The 19,161-nt window shown below is 44.4% G+C and overlaps 2 protein-coding genes and 1 long non-coding RNA gene across 4 annotated transcripts in view; 1 reads left to right on the top strand and 2 right to left on the bottom strand.

Moving 5' to 3' along the window:
* Nucleotides 1-838: 838 nt before the first annotated feature.
* On the bottom strand, nucleotides 839-10,078 carry BOLA3 (bolA family member 3). Of its 2 annotated transcripts, XM_017508695.2 has the most exons (4): nucleotides 9,924-10,078; nucleotides 6,994-7,114; nucleotides 4,155-4,243; nucleotides 839-1,151 (listed from the first exon to the last, which is right to left on the bottom strand). In XM_017508695.2, exons 1-4 carry the CDS (start codon nucleotides 10,011-10,013, stop codon nucleotides 1,086-1,088), a joined length of 366 nt encoding a protein of 121 aa, XP_017364184.1. In that variant the 5' UTR covers nucleotides 10,014-10,078; the 3' UTR covers nucleotides 839-1,085. The 2 variants fall into 2 exon arrangements, with proteins under 2 accessions (XP_017364184.1, XP_017364185.1); XM_017508696.2 differs by lacking the exon at nucleotides 4,155-4,243 and having other exon boundaries at nucleotides 9,924-10,077.
* Nucleotides 10,079-10,210: 132 nt separating this feature from the next.
* LOC108289297 overlaps nucleotides 10,211-19,161 on the top strand; it is a 10,461-nt gene continuing 1,510 nt past the window's right edge. Inside the window, exon 1 of the long non-coding RNA XR_001819098.2 lies at nucleotides 10,211-10,612. This is a non-coding gene — a long non-coding RNA (uncharacterized LOC108289297). The remainder of the gene's footprint in view (nucleotides 10,613-19,161) is intronic.
* Nucleotides 15,261-19,161, bottom strand: part of MOB1A (MOB kinase activator 1A) — a 30,417-nt gene continuing 26,516 nt past the window's right edge. Inside the window, exon 6 of the mRNA XM_017508693.2 lies at nucleotides 15,261-18,973. Within this exon, the coding sequence (XP_017364182.1) occupies nucleotides 18,896-18,973 (78 nt within the window). The 3' untranslated portion in view covers nucleotides 15,261-18,895. The remainder of the gene's footprint in view (nucleotides 18,974-19,161) is intronic.

Genomic DNA, 19,161 nt, shown 5'->3' on the forward strand with positions numbered 1-19,161 from the left:
CATCCAGAACACCAGACATTGTAGCCATGTCTGTAGCAAGAATGGATGTCCCACTGTCCCTGCTCCTCAATGTCACTTGCTCCTAAGTTCAGGACAGGTCCATCTGATTGGCTGAATCTGGAATGCCTGCCTGTGCCTTAGCTGTGAGGGAGGCAGGGAAAGCAAATCTTTTCAGCTTCTGTCGTGGGAGGTGGGCTCTGTCTTCTACCAAGTATCAAAGGATGGAGGATCTTCAAATACAGAAAAAGAACCCGGATCCCAGCACCCCCAAATATTCAGAGTCCATTCCAGAGCATAAGAAATTGAGATTGCAAGATCATCCATGTAGGATATTTAGAGGGGGAGCTGGCGCAGTGGCTCACGCCTGTAATCCCAGCACTTCGGGAGGCTGAGGCAGGTGGATCACCTGACGTCGGGAGTTCAAGACCAGGCTGACCACCATGGAGAAATCCCGTCTCTACTAAAAATACAAAAAAGTAGCCAGGTGTGGTGCGTGCATGTAATCCCAGCTACTTGAGAGGCTAAGGCAGGAGAATCACTTGAACCCAGGAGGTGGAGGTTGCAGTGAGCCAATATCGCATCAATGCACTCCAGCCTAGGCAACAAGAGCGAAACTCCATCTCAAAAAACAAAAAAAGAAGTTTAGAGTGGGAAAAAAGAATGATAAAGGAAAAGAACAGCAATAGTAAAGGATCTTTTCTTTGTTTCAGTAAGATGAAGAGGCCTGAGCAGTTTCGTGGAGGGGAAGAAACAGGAAAACCTCTTCACAAGACAAAAAGCTGGCACTGCATTCTTTCTCTGTAGGACAGAACTGTCTAAAGACAAATAAATAAATAAATAAATAAAGACAAATTTTATTTGGCCAAAATAAAGGAACCTGAAGCATTGCTAATGACCCTTCAAAAGCTTCATTGTTTGTTTTTCTTTAATTAACATCTAAATAGATTATACATCTTCTATAATTATAATATGGAAATATATATGAGCAAAATATATAATTTTTTTGGCAAATGCCTAGGAAAGAATGGGGTCAGTCAAGTTCATCCAAGGTTTTAAGCAGCAGCATCAATGCAGCCAGGGTGTGGTCAGTGTTTGGGGACAGAGGTAAATATCCGCAATCCATGCATCCCTTTGATTTCTTCTTTTAGTGCCTAAATAAGAAAACAGCATCATCAGTTTTTGTATATTTCATGTTGATTACAGTAATTCTGAGAGTATTTTTATATAGTTCTATATTGAAGAAGGCTGTGTATGTGCTTTGTTCAAGCAATTTTTCCTTCTTTTGAAAAACAATTTTTTCTTTTTTTAAATCAATAATATCTAACATAAAGATCAAAAAGTATAAAAAGGTGTACAGGGAAGTCTCCCTCCTACACCTGTCTATCTCCCCAGTTTCCACCCCTGTTCCCAAAAGAACTGTTGTTAGTTTCTTGTGTATCTTTTTTTTTTTCTTTTTTTGAGTCAGAGTCTCGCTCTAGTGTCCAGGCTGGAGTGCAGTGGCACGATATTGGCTTACTGCAACCGCCGCCTCCTGGGTTCAAACAATCTTCCTGCTTCAGCCTACCTAGTGGCTGGGACTAGAGGCATGTGCTGCCATGCCTCGCTAATTTTTTATTTTTTATACAGACAGGGTCTCACTATGTTGCCCAGGCTGGTCTTGAACTCCTGGACTGTGGCAATCTACCCATCTTGGCTGCCCTAAGTGCTGGAATTACAAGAGTGAGCCATGGTGGAGGCCAGTTTCTTGTGTATATTTTCAGGGATTTAAAAATGCATATTCAGCAGGCATATTCAAGCTAATATTCAACCCTATGACCTTTTAAAATGCAAATGGTAAACAATTCAAACAAATTACACCAAGCCTGTCCAACCCACGGCCCACAACAGCTTTGAATGTGGCCTAACACCAATTTGTAAACTATCCTAAAACATTTTGAGATTTTTTTTCGATTTTTTTTTAAAGCTCATCAGCTATCATTAATGTTAGTGTATTTTATGTGTGGCCCAAGAGAATTCTTCTTCCATTGTGGCCCAAGGAAGCCAAAGGATTGGACACCCCTGCTCTATACTTTGCTTTTCCCCCAACCATCTATCTTGGAGATCTTTCTGTATTAGGCATATATGGGTGTCTTCATTCTTCTTTGCATCAGCATAGTATTCTATTATATGAATGTATTATAACTTTTCAACCTGCCCCCTAAAGAACTTCTAGGCTATTTCCTGTATTTTATTATTTCGAGCAATAAGCATTCTTTAAAATGAGCTGGTTCTTTAAAATCGTACCAATTAGCACAAATTCCCCAATGTCACTTCAGAGCAGGAAATAAAGTTTCAAATTATTTATGGGACTTGTTTTAAGGCTACAAGTGGTGTCAGAGCCCAAATCTGAAGGAACCACCAGAGTCAAAAAGATATTTGGCCCCTGCAGTGCTGGGAGAAAGAGAGGTTACAGGATCAGAGCGGGGCTTGGACCTCTCAAGTTTATCGTCAGTATAGAGGAAGAGATAACGTCCTTTTATACTAGGACAAAATCTGATAATCACAGTGGAGTGGATACTTTTCTTTTCTCATCTGTTTAGTGATCTCCTTTTCTTGGGGAATAATTCATTTTCCACTTTATTGTATAATTCTGGTGGAATTAGCAGTTGGTCTGATACTGAGGTCATTATGTGACCTCAGTCACATAGGCCCAGCCTATGATTGGACCAAGGTGACACATGACCCAAATTGGGCCACTCGGAATCTCCCTTGGGATTTTTGAGAGTGGAGCCTTGGGTCCATTTTTGTTTCTTGGGCCAATATGCTGTGATAGCAACTGGAGGTGGCCAGAGCCCATGTTTCCCACCAAGAAGAGAAGGCCCATCTTCAGCAGGAGAAAAGGAGAGCAACACAAGGAAGGAAGCTGAAAGTACTTCTTCAAAGGATTGCTGTGAGGATTAGTGATAAAGTACATGCTGAGCACTGACCACAGTGCCCAACACATAGTAAGAATTCCATAAATGTGACTGCCATCACCATCACTGCCACCTCCAACACTGGGAGGAACCTGCACCAGTCTGGAGTGGGGAAGGGCTGTGATTCCCCCAGTTTGGGGGAATGTCACCTGCACAGTCTTGGGATTAAGGTGTCCTCTGGTCCCCTACATCAACATGTGCCTCTCCTCACACTGTCCTGAGTAGACAACCCAGTTACTCGTCTTTCATTCCCCCTCAAAAGCAGGCTCAGTGCAGGGCAGGCTGTGTCCCCCATACCTAACAAAGGACGTGGCACATGGAAGGAGCCCAACCAGTATTTCTTGAGAGTTTGCAGACAGTGAGGAGAACTGCCTTGTGTTTTCATATTGGCTTACCCATTAGATTAAATTTTAGTATCTGAAAGGCATTCCATTTTGGAGAACTCGCATCCTGACATTGGAGGTCCAATCTGGGCAAAGGCCCAGACAAAGAGACAGGCAGAGGCTGGCTGGGACGGTGTGTGCAGAGAAGGGCGGGGGAAATGTGTGAATGGCAGTCTAGGACACCTGAACTCGATGCATGACAGGCCACCAAAGAGAGGCTTATGATCAGTGCTGTGCTTTACAAAAATAACACTAGTTCACAATGGCAAGACCTTCCAGAATGATGCCAAACACACTCACTTAGGGGGCAAGTTCACAGGTACAGGTACAAGGGTCAATGTTGGTATAAATTAAAATCAACATGGATAATATTTAACATGAGACTTAATCTGGTTCTGTCACTGGGTCTGGGGCAGCTGCAGCCATTCTCACTCATGCCACGTATCAACTGACCCACCTGTAAAGCAGTCTCAAAGAGAAGCCAAAAAACCCTTTTTAAATCTACAAAAACATATCTCTTTTAGCACTGTCTATGTTTAGATATATTCATCAACATGTGACAGTAACAGTAAATATTGGTAGCATTATACAAGGATATACAAAATCACTATTGGGAGGCTTGTCTTCAATTTTGAAAAAAATTCCTTTTTGCCACAATGTAGATACTCCCAGTTTCTATTTTTCTCAGGTCTTGTTTCGTAATTGTGGTACCGCATTATTCTTTCCTGCAACTGACAGCAAAAACCACCACCCCTGCTTGGCAGGCCCTTTTAGAGGCTGGAGGCCAGTGGCAAGGGACACTGTTGCCTCTACTGACCTGATTAACCATCTGGTGCTGCTGGACAGTTCTCTTCTCCTTAAATTCTTCTGATTCAATTTTAATTTCATACATCGCCCCACAACCTCCTAAAACAAACATGATTCAAAAGCATTTCAATTATGAAGTCATGGCAGCCATGGTCCCATATGTCCTTGAAGTACTCTACAATCCAAAGGACTGAATATCATTCAGCACAAAGGAAAGTTGCTAAGACCATTAGGAAAAGATCATGGCTTCCAATCTGACCACGTGCTCCTCCGGACAGGCTGCCACAGTCCAAAACGCGCTCTTCCTTTTGCGAGGCAACTGCACTACCCAGGGTTATCACTTGCGGGCAGGAAAGATAAGGCACAAAGCAGGGAAAACCTAGGGAATGTAGAGTGTTTCCTTTTACTAGGCCAATAAACACCATGGAAGAGGATGAGAAGGATGGAATTTCAGTGTTCCACCTTCCAAAGGACCAACAATCAGTATTTTAAAATTGCAAAAATACACTAAAATTTGGTTTGAAAACTGTGTAATACTCTCCAAAGAAAAGAAAGGACCAGGGGCTCACACCTGTAATCCTAGCACTTTGGGAGGCCAAGGCAGGTGGATCACAAGGTTAGGAGTTCGAGACCAGCCTCACCAACATGGTGAAACCCCATCTCTACTAAAACTACAAAAATAGCGGGGTGTGGTGGCAAGTGCCTGTAATCCCAGCTACTTGAGAGGCGAAGGCAGGAGAACTGCTTGAACCCAGGAGGTGGAGGCTGCAGTGAGCCGAGATCGCCCGACTGCCCTCCAGCCTGGGCAACAGAGTGAGACCCTGTCTCCAAAAAAAAAAAAAAAAAAAAAAGGACCAGGGGAGCTTCAGAGCCAGCAACATGTCATGCATTGAGCTGCTTGGGGATGTCTCTGGCACTGCAGAGTCCACAGTGCATCCTCCAGGGTTTCATCCTGGGTTTTGGGGGAGAGCTTTTTGGTGAAGCCCTCGAGGCAGAGCTTGGTGGGCCATCCACCCCCTGCCTGAGCTTTGCCTCCACCTGGCTAGAGAGCTAGTGCTGATGACTGATCATAAATGCACGGCTCTAGTATGAAATAACATAGGCAAGAAAATGGCCTCTGCACTATTAACTCAGCCAGGCCATTGCATGACAGGTGCAATGTACTCAACAGGCTTTGTTCTGCTTCTCTTATAATGTGCTCTAGGAGTCCAAGTTTTGGTTAAACCCAGCTTCTCAGCCTCCCCTTCTGCCCTCTGTCTAGGACTGCGCAGAGCCAGGGGCAAGTTCAGGACCTGGAAACATCAAGGCTTTGGCATTGCCCAGGGGCCCCTGCAGAGCCCTCACCTAATGTACCATTCCAGCAGATCTTTTTTTTTGTTTTTTTGAGATGGAGTTTCACTCTTGTTGCCTAGGCTGGAGTGCAGTGGTGCAATTTTGGCTCACTGCAATTTCCGCCTCCCAGATTCAAATGATGTTCCTGCCTCAGCTTCCCAAGTAGTTGGGATTATAGGCACTCACCACCACACCTGGCTAAATTTTTTTTATTTTTAGTAGAGACGGGATTTCACCATGTTGGCCAGGCTAGTCTCGAACTCCTGACCTCAGGTGATCCTCCTGCCTCAGTCTCTCAAAGTGCTGGAATTATAGGCATGAGCCACTGTGCCTGGCCCCAGCAGATCTTTTTTCTTTTTTCTTTTTTTTGAGACAGTCTTACTGTCACCCAGGCTGGCGGGCAGTGGTGCAATCTTGGCTCTGTGTAACTTCTGCCTCCTGGGTTCAAGCAATTCTCCTGCCTCAGCCTTCCAAGTAGCTGGGACTATAGGCGCACGCCACCACACCCGGCTAATTTTTGCATTTTCAGTAGAGACGGAGTTTCACCATCTTGGCCAGGCTGGTCTTGAACTCCTAACCTTGTGATCCACCTGCCTCAGCCTCCCAAAGTGCTGGGATTACAAGGATGAGCCACCATGCCCAAACCCCAGCAAATTTTTAGTTTGATTTATTTCCTGTAGTTTCCAGAATAAAATCTACTTTCCAAATTTTCTCCCCAATCCTTGGAAATGTTATGTTCTCAGTAAAGTCAGTGAGCCCTTGTGGCAATGCTGAGTGGCAAAGCCTGCCTCTGGGTGTGGAGAGATTCAGGCTGATGCCTACACAGCGGCCCACGCCATGCACCGTTCTGTGTATGCGTGTGTGTGTGGATAAAGGGCCTATCTTCCACATCCTGTGGGTGCAGAAGTTGCTTCTCCAGCCTACTCCTGACACACTGCCAGCCTGAACTTCTAGGTGCCAGTGGCTGCCTGAGAAGGACAGAGCCTGGCTGGGGCTGGTAACTGGGCTTAGGACAGAGTCTGCCCTGAGTCCCGGTTCTGGTTTCAGTTCCACTGTCTCTTCCCTGTGAGGAGGTGGGCAGGTCCTTTGTCCTCTCTGGGCTTGTTTCCTCTTGAGGAAAATGAGGAAGTTGCACAAAACCCTTCTGGGGTCTACTCCAGCTCTGACATCCTAGGGTGTCGGAAGAATGGGGGGAAATTAAAGGAAAACCTATTAAAGTCAAATGACAGACTGTGAACCTGAGCTTTGGGGTGACTGAGAGGGACTTTGAGCTGAGCCAAGCTGGCAACCTTGAGTCCTCCCAGCTGTGCCTTGTCCTCAGTTTCCCTGTGATGTTTCTGAATCCTGACTGCCATCTCAACAGGTGCGGGCGGCCGAGCTCCATCTGTCCGGCAGCAACACATCTTGAGAAGCTACTCACCAGCAGTAAGTCCCCTCCTCCAAGCCCCTAGCCCTCTGTCCTTCCAAAGGGCAATATCTTATCAAAGTGCCGTGGGAAGGATGAGAGAAAACCTTACCTGAAATGTCAGTGACTTTGATAGCTGTTGCTCGAGGAAACTTTTCTTTGAGAATTTGGGTCACTCTGAGCTCCCCCTCAGTCTGGGAGGCAAACATCCGACGGACACAGTGAAGTGGAAGCTGCCAAAGAACAGAGAGGAGGGTCAGGGCAGAGGGAGACGCTGCTGCCCCCGAGCTGGGCCACTGTGCAAGCCCCTGCCTGCCATTCCCCTGTAAGGCAGGCCCCTGAGCCCTTGCCAGCACTGTCACGGGTTAATTAAGAGGGGCTCTGTGGTATTAGCAGTCCATGTAAGCCCTCCAGAACACAGAATAAACTTTTAATGGCGGGGAGAGGATGATTTTTTTTTTTTTTTTGAGAGGGAGTCTCACTCTGTTGCCAAGGCTGGAGTGCTGTGGCCCAATCTCGGCTCACTGCAACCTCCGCCTCCCAGGTTCAAGCGATTCTCCTGCTTCTGCCTCCTGAGTAGCTGGGATTACAGGCACACACCACCACGCCCAGCTAATTTTTCTATTTTTAGTAGAGATGGTGTTTCATCATGTTGGTCAGGCTGGCCTTGAACTCCTTACCTTGTAATACACCCGCCTCTGCCTCCCAAAGTGCTGGGATTACCGGCGTAATCCCAGCCTAGGATGATTGTTAATAACTCAATTTGACTCCAGAGACAAGAGGACCCAAACCTAATTCAAGAGATGCTTGATTCCTCAATGTCATGTGACGCTATTATGCTGATAGTTTTATAGGTAAGGAAACTGAGAGACACAGTAATGTACCCAAGGTTGAACTGGTTAAGAAGATGCAAAGCCAGAAGAGAAGCTGGACAGCCTGCCTCAGATCCATCCCAGTAGGCCATCTGGCATCCATTGCCCTGGATGGCGAGGCCAAATTCCACTCTCCCCAGTGCGATGTGATCTCACAACCCAATGCTCAGTAAGCCAGCTATCCTTCATCATGTGCTCATTCTCACTGAGGAGCAGTGTTAGAATTCTATGAAAGGACCTGAAGAAGGAACAAGGAGGATCTGTAGGTTGTTTACCACTGGCATCAACACCCCTTCCCCAATGGCTACCACAGGGAGTCTGTGTTTCCTTTTTTTCTTTTTTCTTCTTTTTTTTTTTTGAGACAGAGTTTTGCTCTGTTACCCAGGCTGGAGTGCAGCGGCACAATCTTGGCTCACTGCAACCTCCGCCTCCTGGGTTCAAGCTATTCTCCTGCTCCAGCCTCCAGAGTAGCTGGGATTACAGGCGCCTGCCACCATGTTCGGCAAATTTTGTATTTTTGGTAGAGACAAGGTTTCACATGTTGGCCAGGCTGGTCTCAAACCCCTGACAGGTGATCAACCAATCTCGACCTCCCAAAGTGCTGGGATTATAGGCGTGAGCTACAGCGCCCAACCCGGGGAGCCTGTTTCTGATGGAACATGTGTCAACATTTAGGAGTAAAGGAGCAGAAAACTGGTTGGCAGTCACTTGGCTGGGCTGAGCACATGCTGAAAAGGCAGACTGGTAATGGAGTGTGGCAGGTCTTGAATGCCAGCCTAAAGATTGCGGACTGTGTCAGACAGGTGATGTGGCTCCAGATGATGGAACCCAGGCTCATGGTACCGAAGTAACCTGCAGGAAACAATGCCTTCTGGAGCGAGTCAGGAAGAGGCATTACAATGGAGGAAGTACTGGGTGCTGGTCCCTGACTAGACATGGATGACAGGTGGGAGGACACTAGGGCCGTTCATGGGTGCTGGTGCTGAAGGTCCCACCCCTCTACCCCTCAGTCCTTCTGGATAACTCAGAGTAAGGTCCTATGTCACAGAACTCAGAGCACCTCCTTTAAAATGAGCTGTGCACCGGCTCTCTCACCACTGGTCTTATAGACCAGGACTGAGTAGGGCAGCATCCCAGAGCTGACCCCAGGGCAGGCCCTCAGAGGCACTTGGTGTTGGATAGATGAATGAATGAGCAGGGGAAGAACTACTCAGGGACAATTCTACTGGGCCCCAGCAGAGAAGTCTGACAGGCAGTTGAAATGCACATCAGGAGAAAGGTCCAGCGTGTGATTGTCTGCCTGCTGTATGGAGGGACAGAACCTCAATGTTGAGAGACTGGACAGGATTGCTGGGGGTAAGGGTGGGGTGGAGCTGCTTCTGGGGGCAGAATCTAGGGGGAAAAGGCAGAGAGTAACCAGATGACAGGCAGAATCGGCAGCCACTAAGGGGTGAGAGTGGTGAGTGTTGCAGAATCCTTGGGAGAAGCCTTTCTTTCATCTTAGCAGATCTGTGGTCAGCGGCCTTTAGTGGAATAATCAACTGACATCCCCAGATCATCACTGACCACGTTCAAAGTCACTACAGTGGAAGAACTCCTCATACACAGGCGAGGCAGGTAGAGGACCAGGGGAGACGGAAAATGAAAAGAAAGAGAAAGAAGTGTATGAACTGAAGCAAAGGATGAATCAGAAAGTGGGAGAAATTAGGAGAGCGCGTGGGAAGTGTCCCTAGCTTGGGTTCTGCTCCGGTAGTGTGGGATCTGGAGAGGATCAAGGTCAGAGGCCCAGTCGACCTTCCCAAGGCCCCAGCTCCTCTACAGTCCCCTGCACCCACGCCTCGACTTCGGGCTATGACTTCTCTCTTCCGCTCTGCAAATCATCTTTTTTTTCCCCTTGTGCCCTTTGTATTATGACTGTTTATGTGTCTGTCCGCCTGACCTCCAAACTCCACCCAGCTCGGGAGCTCCCCCAGAGCGCTCTGGAGCTTGAAATTTCGAATGCCGAACTCGCTGACTGACTGAATGAATGAATGAATGAATGAGGGAAAGGAAGAGAAGGCCCCCAGTGCCGGTGCCGCGCCCGCCCCTCAAGCCCCGACAGCTGCCTGCCCCACGGTCCCTCCACAGCTCCCGTCCCGGGGAGAGCAGCCTCGACCCAGCCCGCGCTCACCCCGCGGATCCCGCGGAGCAGAGACGCTGCCGCAGCTGGGCTCCATGCCGCCATGCCCGGCTGACGCGACCCGCCGCCCGAGGTCACCATATGCCCGAAAGATGCGGAGCGGGAGACCGAGAGCAGCCGTCGTGGGAGAGGCCGCCCCCTGCCGCCCGGAGGCCGCCAGCCTCCCGGGGCCCCGTCCCAGTTCTCAAGGCCCCGCCCGGGAGGCCTCCGGCCGCCTGGCTCAGTCCCCTGAGGCTGCCGGACGCCGGGCCCCACCTCCGCCTCCTCTGGCTGACTCCACCCCTGACACTGCAGCGCCAGCCGGCCTCGGGCCCCGCCCTCTGCCTGGGCTCGTCCCGCGCTCCTCCAGCTTCCCCAGGGCCTGTTTCACCGATAGGGTCTCCTTGCCCGCGTGAAAACCTCTTTCCTCCTCAGCTCAGAAACACTCCAAGGTCTTGGCGCCCGACACGAGCCTTCCCTCATCCGAATACCTCTCGTGCCCCTGATGCACTTTTCCATTCCCACTCCCCACGTCGGCAGCCTAGCTTCTGAGAGCTTGGCCTTCTTTCCCGGTGTGGGGACTCGTGGAAGGATTTGATTCGCGCTTTAGAAAGATCGCTCTGCTCCTGTGAGGAGGAGGGCGTACTAGGGGCTGCCACCGGAGACACGCTCAGAAGCTCCGGGCTACCGCGATGGTCCAGGTGAGAACAGAGGGGCCTGAACTAAACCAGTGGAAGGAGGAATGGAAGAGTGAACTGAGACACGGGAAGTGAATAGAATCGAGCGACTGCATGTTGGGGTGAGGGTGGGGAGGGTATCTGAGATGACTCCTGTTTCTGGCTTGGACAATGACTTGGATGGAGGAGGGTTAGTTGGGGGCTAAGCAGAGTCCTCGAACAGTTTTGAATTTGCCTGAGTTTAAGGTGCCACAGGACACAGCCTAACAGAGGCCCAGGTTGGAGCCATGGACCATAAGAATGGAACGGAAGCTGATGCCATGTGGGATGGGGTAGAACTCTTGGCAAATTCTACCCGCCTCTGGAGTCCTCAGACCAGTCAAGACAGAAGTTCAACCAAGCTCCTCCTCTCTCCAGCTGTATTTGTTTGCGCACGTGGTCTGATGGCACCCTGCAGGATTTACCAGCTTTTGGCCAATATTCTGGCCTATGCAATCAATACGTCCCTTCAGCGTTGCACTTGGATGGATGGACCTATAGTTGTTCTATATGGATGTTGTCTAAAATATTTATTACAATATTAACTGACTCCTAGGTTCTGACCTTAAGAATTTCTCCTTTGAATCAATTACTAGCCTGTCTTACATTTTCTGCTTCCTTCCTTTAAAATGTTTACAGATGATTTGCTAACCTCTAAGTTTCCTTCATTGAGTCAATGATGCAATTAAAACTGTCAAAAAAAACTTTTTTTCAAGCAGGGTAATAGTGGTGAACCATCCCCTTGCTATTCAAACAGCATGGTTTAGATGAGCCACATCTATTCCCAGTTCTAGGAGTGGAAACAGGACCCAAGTCTGGCTAGTCAGAGATTGACTTAGGGTTGGCCACATGATCTGAGCCAAACCAATAAGAGTTAGTATAGGAACTTTTCTGGAACTAAAGAAATGGATCCTGGCCAGGCGTGGTGGCTCACGCCTTTAATTTCAGCACTTTGGGTGGCCGAGGCGGCCTCATGTGAGGTCAGGAGTTCAAGACCAGCCTGACCAACAAGGAGAAACCCCATCTCATCTAAAAATACAAAATTAGCTGGACGTGGTGGTGCATGCCTGTAATCCCAGCTACTTGGGAAGCTGAGGCAGGAGAATCGCTTGAACCCAGGAGGCAGAGGTTGCAGTGAGCCAAGATCACACCATTGCACTCCAGCCTGGGCGACAGACAGCCTTTTGCAACTTTTTTTTTTTTTGAGACGGAGTTTCACTCCTGTTACCCAGGCTGGAGTGCAATGGCGCGATCTCGGCTCACCGCAACCTCTGCCTCCTGGGTTCAGGCAATTCTCCTGCCTCAGCCTCCTCAGTAGTTGGGATTACAGGCATGCGCCACCATGCCCAGCTAATGTTTTTGTATTTTTAGTAGAGACGGGGTTTCACCATGTTGACCAGGATGGTCTCGATCTCTTGACCACGTGATCCCCCGCCTCGGCCTCCCAAAGTGCTGGGATTACAGGCTTGAGCCACCGCACCCGGCCTTGCAACTTTTATTTTAGAATCAGAGGGTATATATGCAGGCTTGTTACAGAGGTATATTGCATGGTGCTGAGGTTTGGAGTATGAATGAATCTGTCCTTCAGGTAATGAGCATAGTACCCAATAGGTAGTTTGAACCCTTGCCCCTTTTCTTCCTTCCTCCCTCTTGTATTCCCCAGTGTCTATAGTTCCCAGATGTTGATCTTTTTCTGGTGTGCTGCTAAGCTGGTAGAAAGGCTGGAGTTGCTGGCAACCATCTTTGCAACCATGCAGGCAGAGCTACTTTGGAAATGAAGCAAGACAAAGAAGAAAACAGATAAAAGGAGACAAATGTTTGCCTTTGTTTGTACAGCTGGGAACCAGCAGTGCTGGAAATAAGCACTAAACCCAGTTTTTAATTGGGTTTCTCACTTCTAACCAAATGAGGTTAAACAAAGCTTACAGATTTGTATTGGTAGAATTCTTCCTTTTATTTAAAATGGCACTTTTGGCCAGGCAAGGTGGCTTATACCTGTAATCCAAGCACTTTGGGAGGCCAAGGCATGCAAATCACCTGAGGTCAGGAGTTCAGAAACAGCCTGGCTAACATGGTGAAACACTGTCTCTACTCAAACTACAAACCATTAGCTCGCCGTGGCGGCCTTTCTACCAGGTTTTTGTCTCCAAAAAAAGGGGTACTTTTGCTTATATCTTCCATTTCCCCATAATTTGATGACTGCCCACACTATGTTATTCTGAGCTACTCTCTGCCCCATTTTCCTCCTATCCTCAGTTTCCCCTAGGCTGTCAGAGCCATCTGAAGTGAAAACATTTAGGCAGGGTATGATGGCTCACGCCTGTAATCCCAGCACTTTGGGAGGCCAAGGCAGGCGGATCACCTGAGGTCAGGAGTTCGAGACCAGCCTGGCCACATGGTGAAACACCATCCTACTAAAAATACAAAAATTAGCTGGGTGTGGGGGCGTGTGCCTCTACTCCTCAGCTACTAAGGAGGCTGAAGCAGGAGAATCACTTGAACCTCGGAGGTGGGTGTTGCAGTGAGCCAAGATCGAGCCACTGCACTCCAGCCTGGGCAACAGAGTGAGACTCTGTCTCAAAAATAAATGAAATGAAAACATTTACTACTTGAAATCCTTCAGACACCCCATCACCTACAGTTCTTTTTTATGATTTAACCACTATCTACCTGCCCAAATGAAATCTATCCTTCAGTAATATTATACTTGCATCTCCCTGTATAAGCTATGCTACAAGTTTGGTTACACAGTTGCCCACTTTTTAATGCCCAGCTTTTAAGGTTCAAGCCTTGTCTTCTCCCAAGGAGCCACCTCTGACTGCCTCACAATAAGCTTAGGGCCTGCAACTTACCTGTAACTTTTGTTGCACTTACGGCCCTTTACAACTATCAATTTATGTATGTGTCTGTTCCCACTGGTCTATAAGCTCCATGAGGACAGAGCCTTACTTGAGTCATCTGTCAACAGCCCAATATAGGACAAAAAGTGCATGCACCGTTATTATGGAACAGAACTGATAGAGGCTCAGCAATTTGCGCTCCAAAGGTCTAAATTTGAAACTTTCTAGAAAAGGATTTGCAGGACAATCTGACCAATCTTGGGCTTCCAAATTAGTTCCAACAGTTCCAGTATTTTTTTGGCAGAAACAAATAAAAGGTAAGTTTTACTTAATGATTAAAATAAAAGTGAAATGCATTTAGTCCCAGGAAATGAGTCAATGCTTTCTGCATCTTTTTTTGCTGTGACCTTGAGATTCTCTTCTCTTCAGTACATGATCACTCATAGCTTTCAAACATATATTAAATCTGGGCCAACTCAGGAAATTCATTAGGTAGGAACTCTTTCGATGCACCTCCTTTTTTAACCTCATTAGGATAATTTTTCATTGTATCAGCATTTTATTTTATAGAGCCTCCTAGCACTGTTGAGCATGCAGAATTTTTGCAAATGCTATCCAGAGAAACAGAGGCCTGACTTGCTATGTACTATTTGAACTTGTCGGAGCTTTCGTGGCATGGTCTAAAGAATACTGAAATATTTCTGGTGTATCTCTTAATTGCAATCACTTTCCCCAGGTTGCTTTATGGATTAAATGAGATAACCTACTAAAGGACTCCTGTAAAAAGCAAAAAGGTAGCTAGCTTTTGAGAGGTTCCATGGCAGAGACTGGCATCTAGTGGCCAGCGATAATGGTGCAGGCTAGTGTCCACACCTAAGTGGGGATGGTGCAGGCTGTAGTGTCCGTACCTAGTAGGGACATCAATGGGGTATTTGTTAGAGAAGGTCCATGGCATAGTTTGGACACTGTTTCTGGCTGCGCAGGTTGGAACCCAGAGTCTGGCTCTCCCAAAGATTAAGCTTATCCTTTTTATGATCAACTTTAGGCCTACTGAAAATGTCAAAAGAAATACAAAACTGATTGCTAGTTTACTCATAGCTTATACAAAATTAGTATTAACTAGGTTGGGTGTGGTAGCTTATGCCTGTAATCCCAGCACTCTGGGAGGCTGGGATGGGCAGATTACTTGCACTCAGGAGTTCGAGACCAACCTAGGCAATATGGCAAAACTCCCTCTTTACAAAAAATACAAAAAATTAGCTGGGCATGATGGTGCATGCCTGTTGTCCCAACTACTCAGGAGGCTGAGGCAGGAAGATCACTTCAGCCTAGGAGGTGGAGGTTGCAGTGAGCCAAGATTGTGCCACTGTACTCCCAACCTGGGCAACAAAAACCCCGTCTCAAAAAAATAAAATTATTGTTAACTTGTACTGTTTAGCCACATTCATTAAGTTTTTAATTTTAACTCTACGATCTCAGAACCAGGAGTGTACAAAGAGATCTGGAGCCTGATTCGCATGGCAGGAAGGAGACCACGTATTTTTGTCTGGGATGGGTTTTAGCCACTATCAGAGGCATAGTTTGTTTCTCAGGCATTGGGTCCTAGTATGATACTTAGTTCATTCAGGAACTTCCATTTTTAAGGGCTAAGAAAACATTTTAGCCACTAAATGTATACAAAGGTAACTTTTCAAATTTAAGCTATACTCAAAAAATCCACAGAACTTGCAAAACTCTCAAGTTTCTATATTTAAACAGAAATAAGTGTGTTGATATACATAATCAGTCATTTCTTGCTTTCAATATATTTTATTCTGATAAAGTTACAAAAGTAGATACAAAATACTTTTTAAAAAAGTACAGTTAACGGACTTAGAAAAATAGATAAAGCCCCTAAGGATTTTAAAATACAACATAAATTTTTATGTAAAGAACATTTAAAAAGATTTTAGATGGTAACCAAAACTAACTTACGCAAACTATTTTTGATGTAGAATAGAATGCTGTTCTTAATAATAGTCTATAGCACACTGGTAATCCATTTGGACCTACAGAATACTTGTTTGGAATAGAATCTGATAATTAGAGAAAACCCAAATGAATGTCAATGCAGTTGCTTCAAAAAAAATTACTGCTACAACATAAACTATCATCCCCCAAGGCCTTTTACATACAGTCTGAAATACCAAAATTGAAAGCAAAAATAGGATGACCTAAGGACTACGATTTTACCTCTTTGCCAGAATTCTACAATAGTAGAAACCGAATTCACTTACTGAACTGATCTCGGGGAAATAATGTGCCTGCTGAAGGTTGTGCTCAGCCTTTGGTGTCCAGGCTGGCATTTTTCAGGTGAGGCTTTGTTATCGACAGGAGGCAGGCTCCTATCCTATAACAAGGCAGCGACTGCACCAGCGCCATGACTAGGGCTGCTTAAAAACAAATCTTCTAGGACTTATGCTCCTTGGGCCTGATTTGTTAATGCTTATGAGGTAATGATATTATGTTTGAGAAGTTCTACTTTTAGTACATCCTCAATGCTCAGACAGAAGGCCAACAATACAATCAGAAAATCATAATATTGGCAAAACTTAATATTACCGCCAAGATTGTTCCTCTTACCCCTGCACTACTAGAAAAACTTTACCTTTGTTACCTAAATCATGGTGAATACAGATTTTGCATTTCTCATGTAAGCAGCTATATGAGCTAGGGTTCTACAAGCCTTAGATGAAAGGAAATGCTTTGTTTGCTAGAAGTCCTGTAAAATCACTTTATTCACAATCTGAAGAATGAAAGACACATTTGGCTGTCAATACAAAAACTAGTAAAAGGAAGTTCAACTACTTAAAAATCTGTACATCACTGTCCAAGTTTTTTTTGAAGGCCTGAAAATTAAAGCATCATAGGATTAACTGCATAATTTAGCAAGCACTCTTCACCCCGTATGTAACCATGTATGAAGAGCAGAGATCAGACACTGAAGAGATGACTTCTGATTAGCCAGGGGGAAGGGAATGAGTGTTATGGAACAGACAAACCTTGGGCACGGGGAAATATAAGTGAGAAGAGCCAAAAAGATTGATTTCTTCAAATTGTTATCAAAGGTTGGCCCTCTAGCCAAGCCAAGAAGGCGCCATCCTCATCTCATTATCTCCCCTTCCTCCAATTCTCCTCCCCACCTTGGCTCCCCAGCCTTGGAGTTAAACACTAATATTTAGGTGTACGGTTGGTTAAGCCAGATTAACTTGGGATCCTGGTAATGTTTTTATTTTTATCTTTAAAAAGGACAGTCTGAGTATCAAAATACCAACACATCTCTGATTTATGTCCTATTTATAAGCTGCCTTTACTACTGTCCTGACGTGATCGTCTTTCATTTGCTTTGGGGCTTAGAAAATAAGTGGAGAAAAGTGATAACTTTTTTTTTGTTTTATTATATTTGAAATATTAGAAATAATGAGGAATGTACAAGCCGAGCTGAGAAACCAGTTTCATCACTTGTGGACTTAAAAAAGTAAAGCCAACAGGGTTTAAAAGTTGAGAGGCAGTTCACAGCCTAAGTGACATCTAGAAACCTGCTTTCTTGTTTGCAAATGATCAACATGAACATACAGAATGGCTGACATTTGGACCTTTGGATAAACTTAAAACATGGATTATGGAATGTCTAATAGAGGGCTTTTCTCTCTTTTTTTTAATAATGACTGTCCCACACTTTAATTCCTCAATGATATGTGGATGCTACCTAAATCAGATGAAATGTTCTATTTCCTTTAAAATTCTGTATATATTTAAGAATTTATAGAAAATGATTATTTAAAATGGAGTTTCTAAATAATTATTTTCTTTATAGTTTAGTGGAATAAGAAGAAAAATAAAAAAAAATAAAAAAAAAAACCATCAAATCTAACCTTTATCAAAGCCATCAAGGAGGCTGGTAAAGTACTTTGCCAAAACCACAGCTCTGAACCACATAGAATGCTGATGAACTTAAAGCTTTGCCAGTTTGGCAAGTCTTCCAGTATAATAACTGTTGTGCCTCAGTACATTTTAAATAGACTGTTAGAGTTTACTATATCCTAGAAACCAAATAAAAAATAAATGTTTTCTTCACTCAAGGGGAAGGTTTTTTTATCCCAATAGAAACAGGAATTTCAAGTTTTGATACAAAAACAATTAAGATAAAACCCAAGTGGGAGCTCAGTCCATCTTTTGAATATTAACAGAATGAGGATTTTTTTAAACTTATTTCTCCCATTTTGTCTTCTTTAAACACATACACTCACTCACTCTCTCAAGAATAGGTAGCACACCAAAACTTTAGCTGTGTTGTAAGATGTGTACACCTTCACGGTTTATTGTGGTTTTTCTTAAGTTTTATCCTCATTAGAATAAAGTTCATGCATTTCTACACTATTCTTGACTAAGGCTCAAGACACAATAAAAACATAGAAGTAATTTTTTTAATAAAAGGAAATAAAATAATCAAGTACTCTGAGTATTTTCCTCCATTCTATTCAGAATTTCAAGGCCTCTGAAAAATAATGAAATAATAAGAATAGTGGTTTTGAGATCTAAATTTGTTATAATATTTTGGATTCCTTTTCTCAGCCAAAAGCTACTATTTGAATGAAGCTTTTCAGACTACAAGCCTGGAAGACCATCCTTAGAAGACATAAAAAAATTACTTCTGATATATACACTCCTAATAATTTAGACAGATGTGAAAACAATTCCAAATAAAGATCAAAAAATAAAGTCCCTGTAAAAATAACTTTGGTTGCTCCCACCCACACATGCCGTATGATGATTTAAACTGCAATCATGAATTTTGAAAAAATATACGTATCTTATCTATAAAAACACTACCATACAAACTTGAAACTAAAATGTTATCTGAAGTGACACACATGTTCTAAATTTCAAGGATACTTAGAAATACATTTTTTATTTGTAAAATAAAAGAATAAAACCAATCTGATTGTGTTATTAGGAAATCTGTTCTGGAAACTTATTCATAAATTATTGGTGGAAATGCTCAATGTCCATTATGCTGTCACTTAAAATAGATTCAATCATTTTCTTGTAAAGAAATGACTGAGTAAAATGAGTAAAAGAATAATAAGTAAACTTATAAACTACAGGTTAATCAACACATATTACAACCAGGTATGACTCTGTGACAAGAACAGGAGTCATACTTGGTTGCTATCACAGTACTTATGATCTGGCTGTGTCCTTAAGGTCTTACTTGGAAACTATCACGCCAACCTACCTTTGGGATAATTTTATCAGTAGACACAGACAACGGGTATCTTTTTATCCTGTTTTCTTAACGTTTGTATCACTAGTCTGTAACAGATAGCAATGAGATAGTTCTAGCAACAGATGAAGCAAGAGGGTGACTGTGTTCTAGAAGAAACATTTATCTGTCTTTTGATCCAAGTTTCTCTATTAATTCTTGAAGAGGTGCCAGCTCACGCCTATCAATCAGATTAAACTCCTAAAAAGAGAAGAAAAGTAACATTTAAAAATGCATCTAAAACTGAAACTCTTTAATTGTCTCAGGGTTTCCCAACCCTAGTTTTCTGAAGTCCAAAAGAATCATGAAATAACCTCTGTGACCATTTTAAAATAGGTATTCATTCTCTTCTTTTTCTTTCTTTCTTTCTTTCTTTTTTTTTTTTTTTT

The sequence above is a fragment of the Cebus imitator genome, unplaced genomic scaffold (assembly GCF_001604975.1).
Source record: "Cebus imitator isolate Cc_AM_T3 unplaced genomic scaffold, Cebus_imitator-1.0 Scaffold399, whole genome shotgun sequence".
NCBI lineage: Eukaryota > Metazoa > Chordata > Mammalia > Primates > Cebidae > Cebus > Cebus imitator.

Coding starts and splice junctions, on each gene's coding strand:
- BOLA3 (XM_017508695.2), bottom strand. CDS start 10,013: ATGGTGACCTCGGGCGGCGGGTCGCGTCAGCCGGGCATGGCGGCATGG. Junction 4,244..6,993: donor CAAAGTCACTGACATTTCAG/GTAAGGTTTTCT, acceptor TGTTTGTTTTAG/GAGGTTGTGGGGCGATGTAT. Junction 1,152..4,154: donor AGCACCAGATGGTTAATCAG/GTCAGTAGAGGC, acceptor TTTCTTATTTAG/GCACTAAAAGAAGAAATCAA.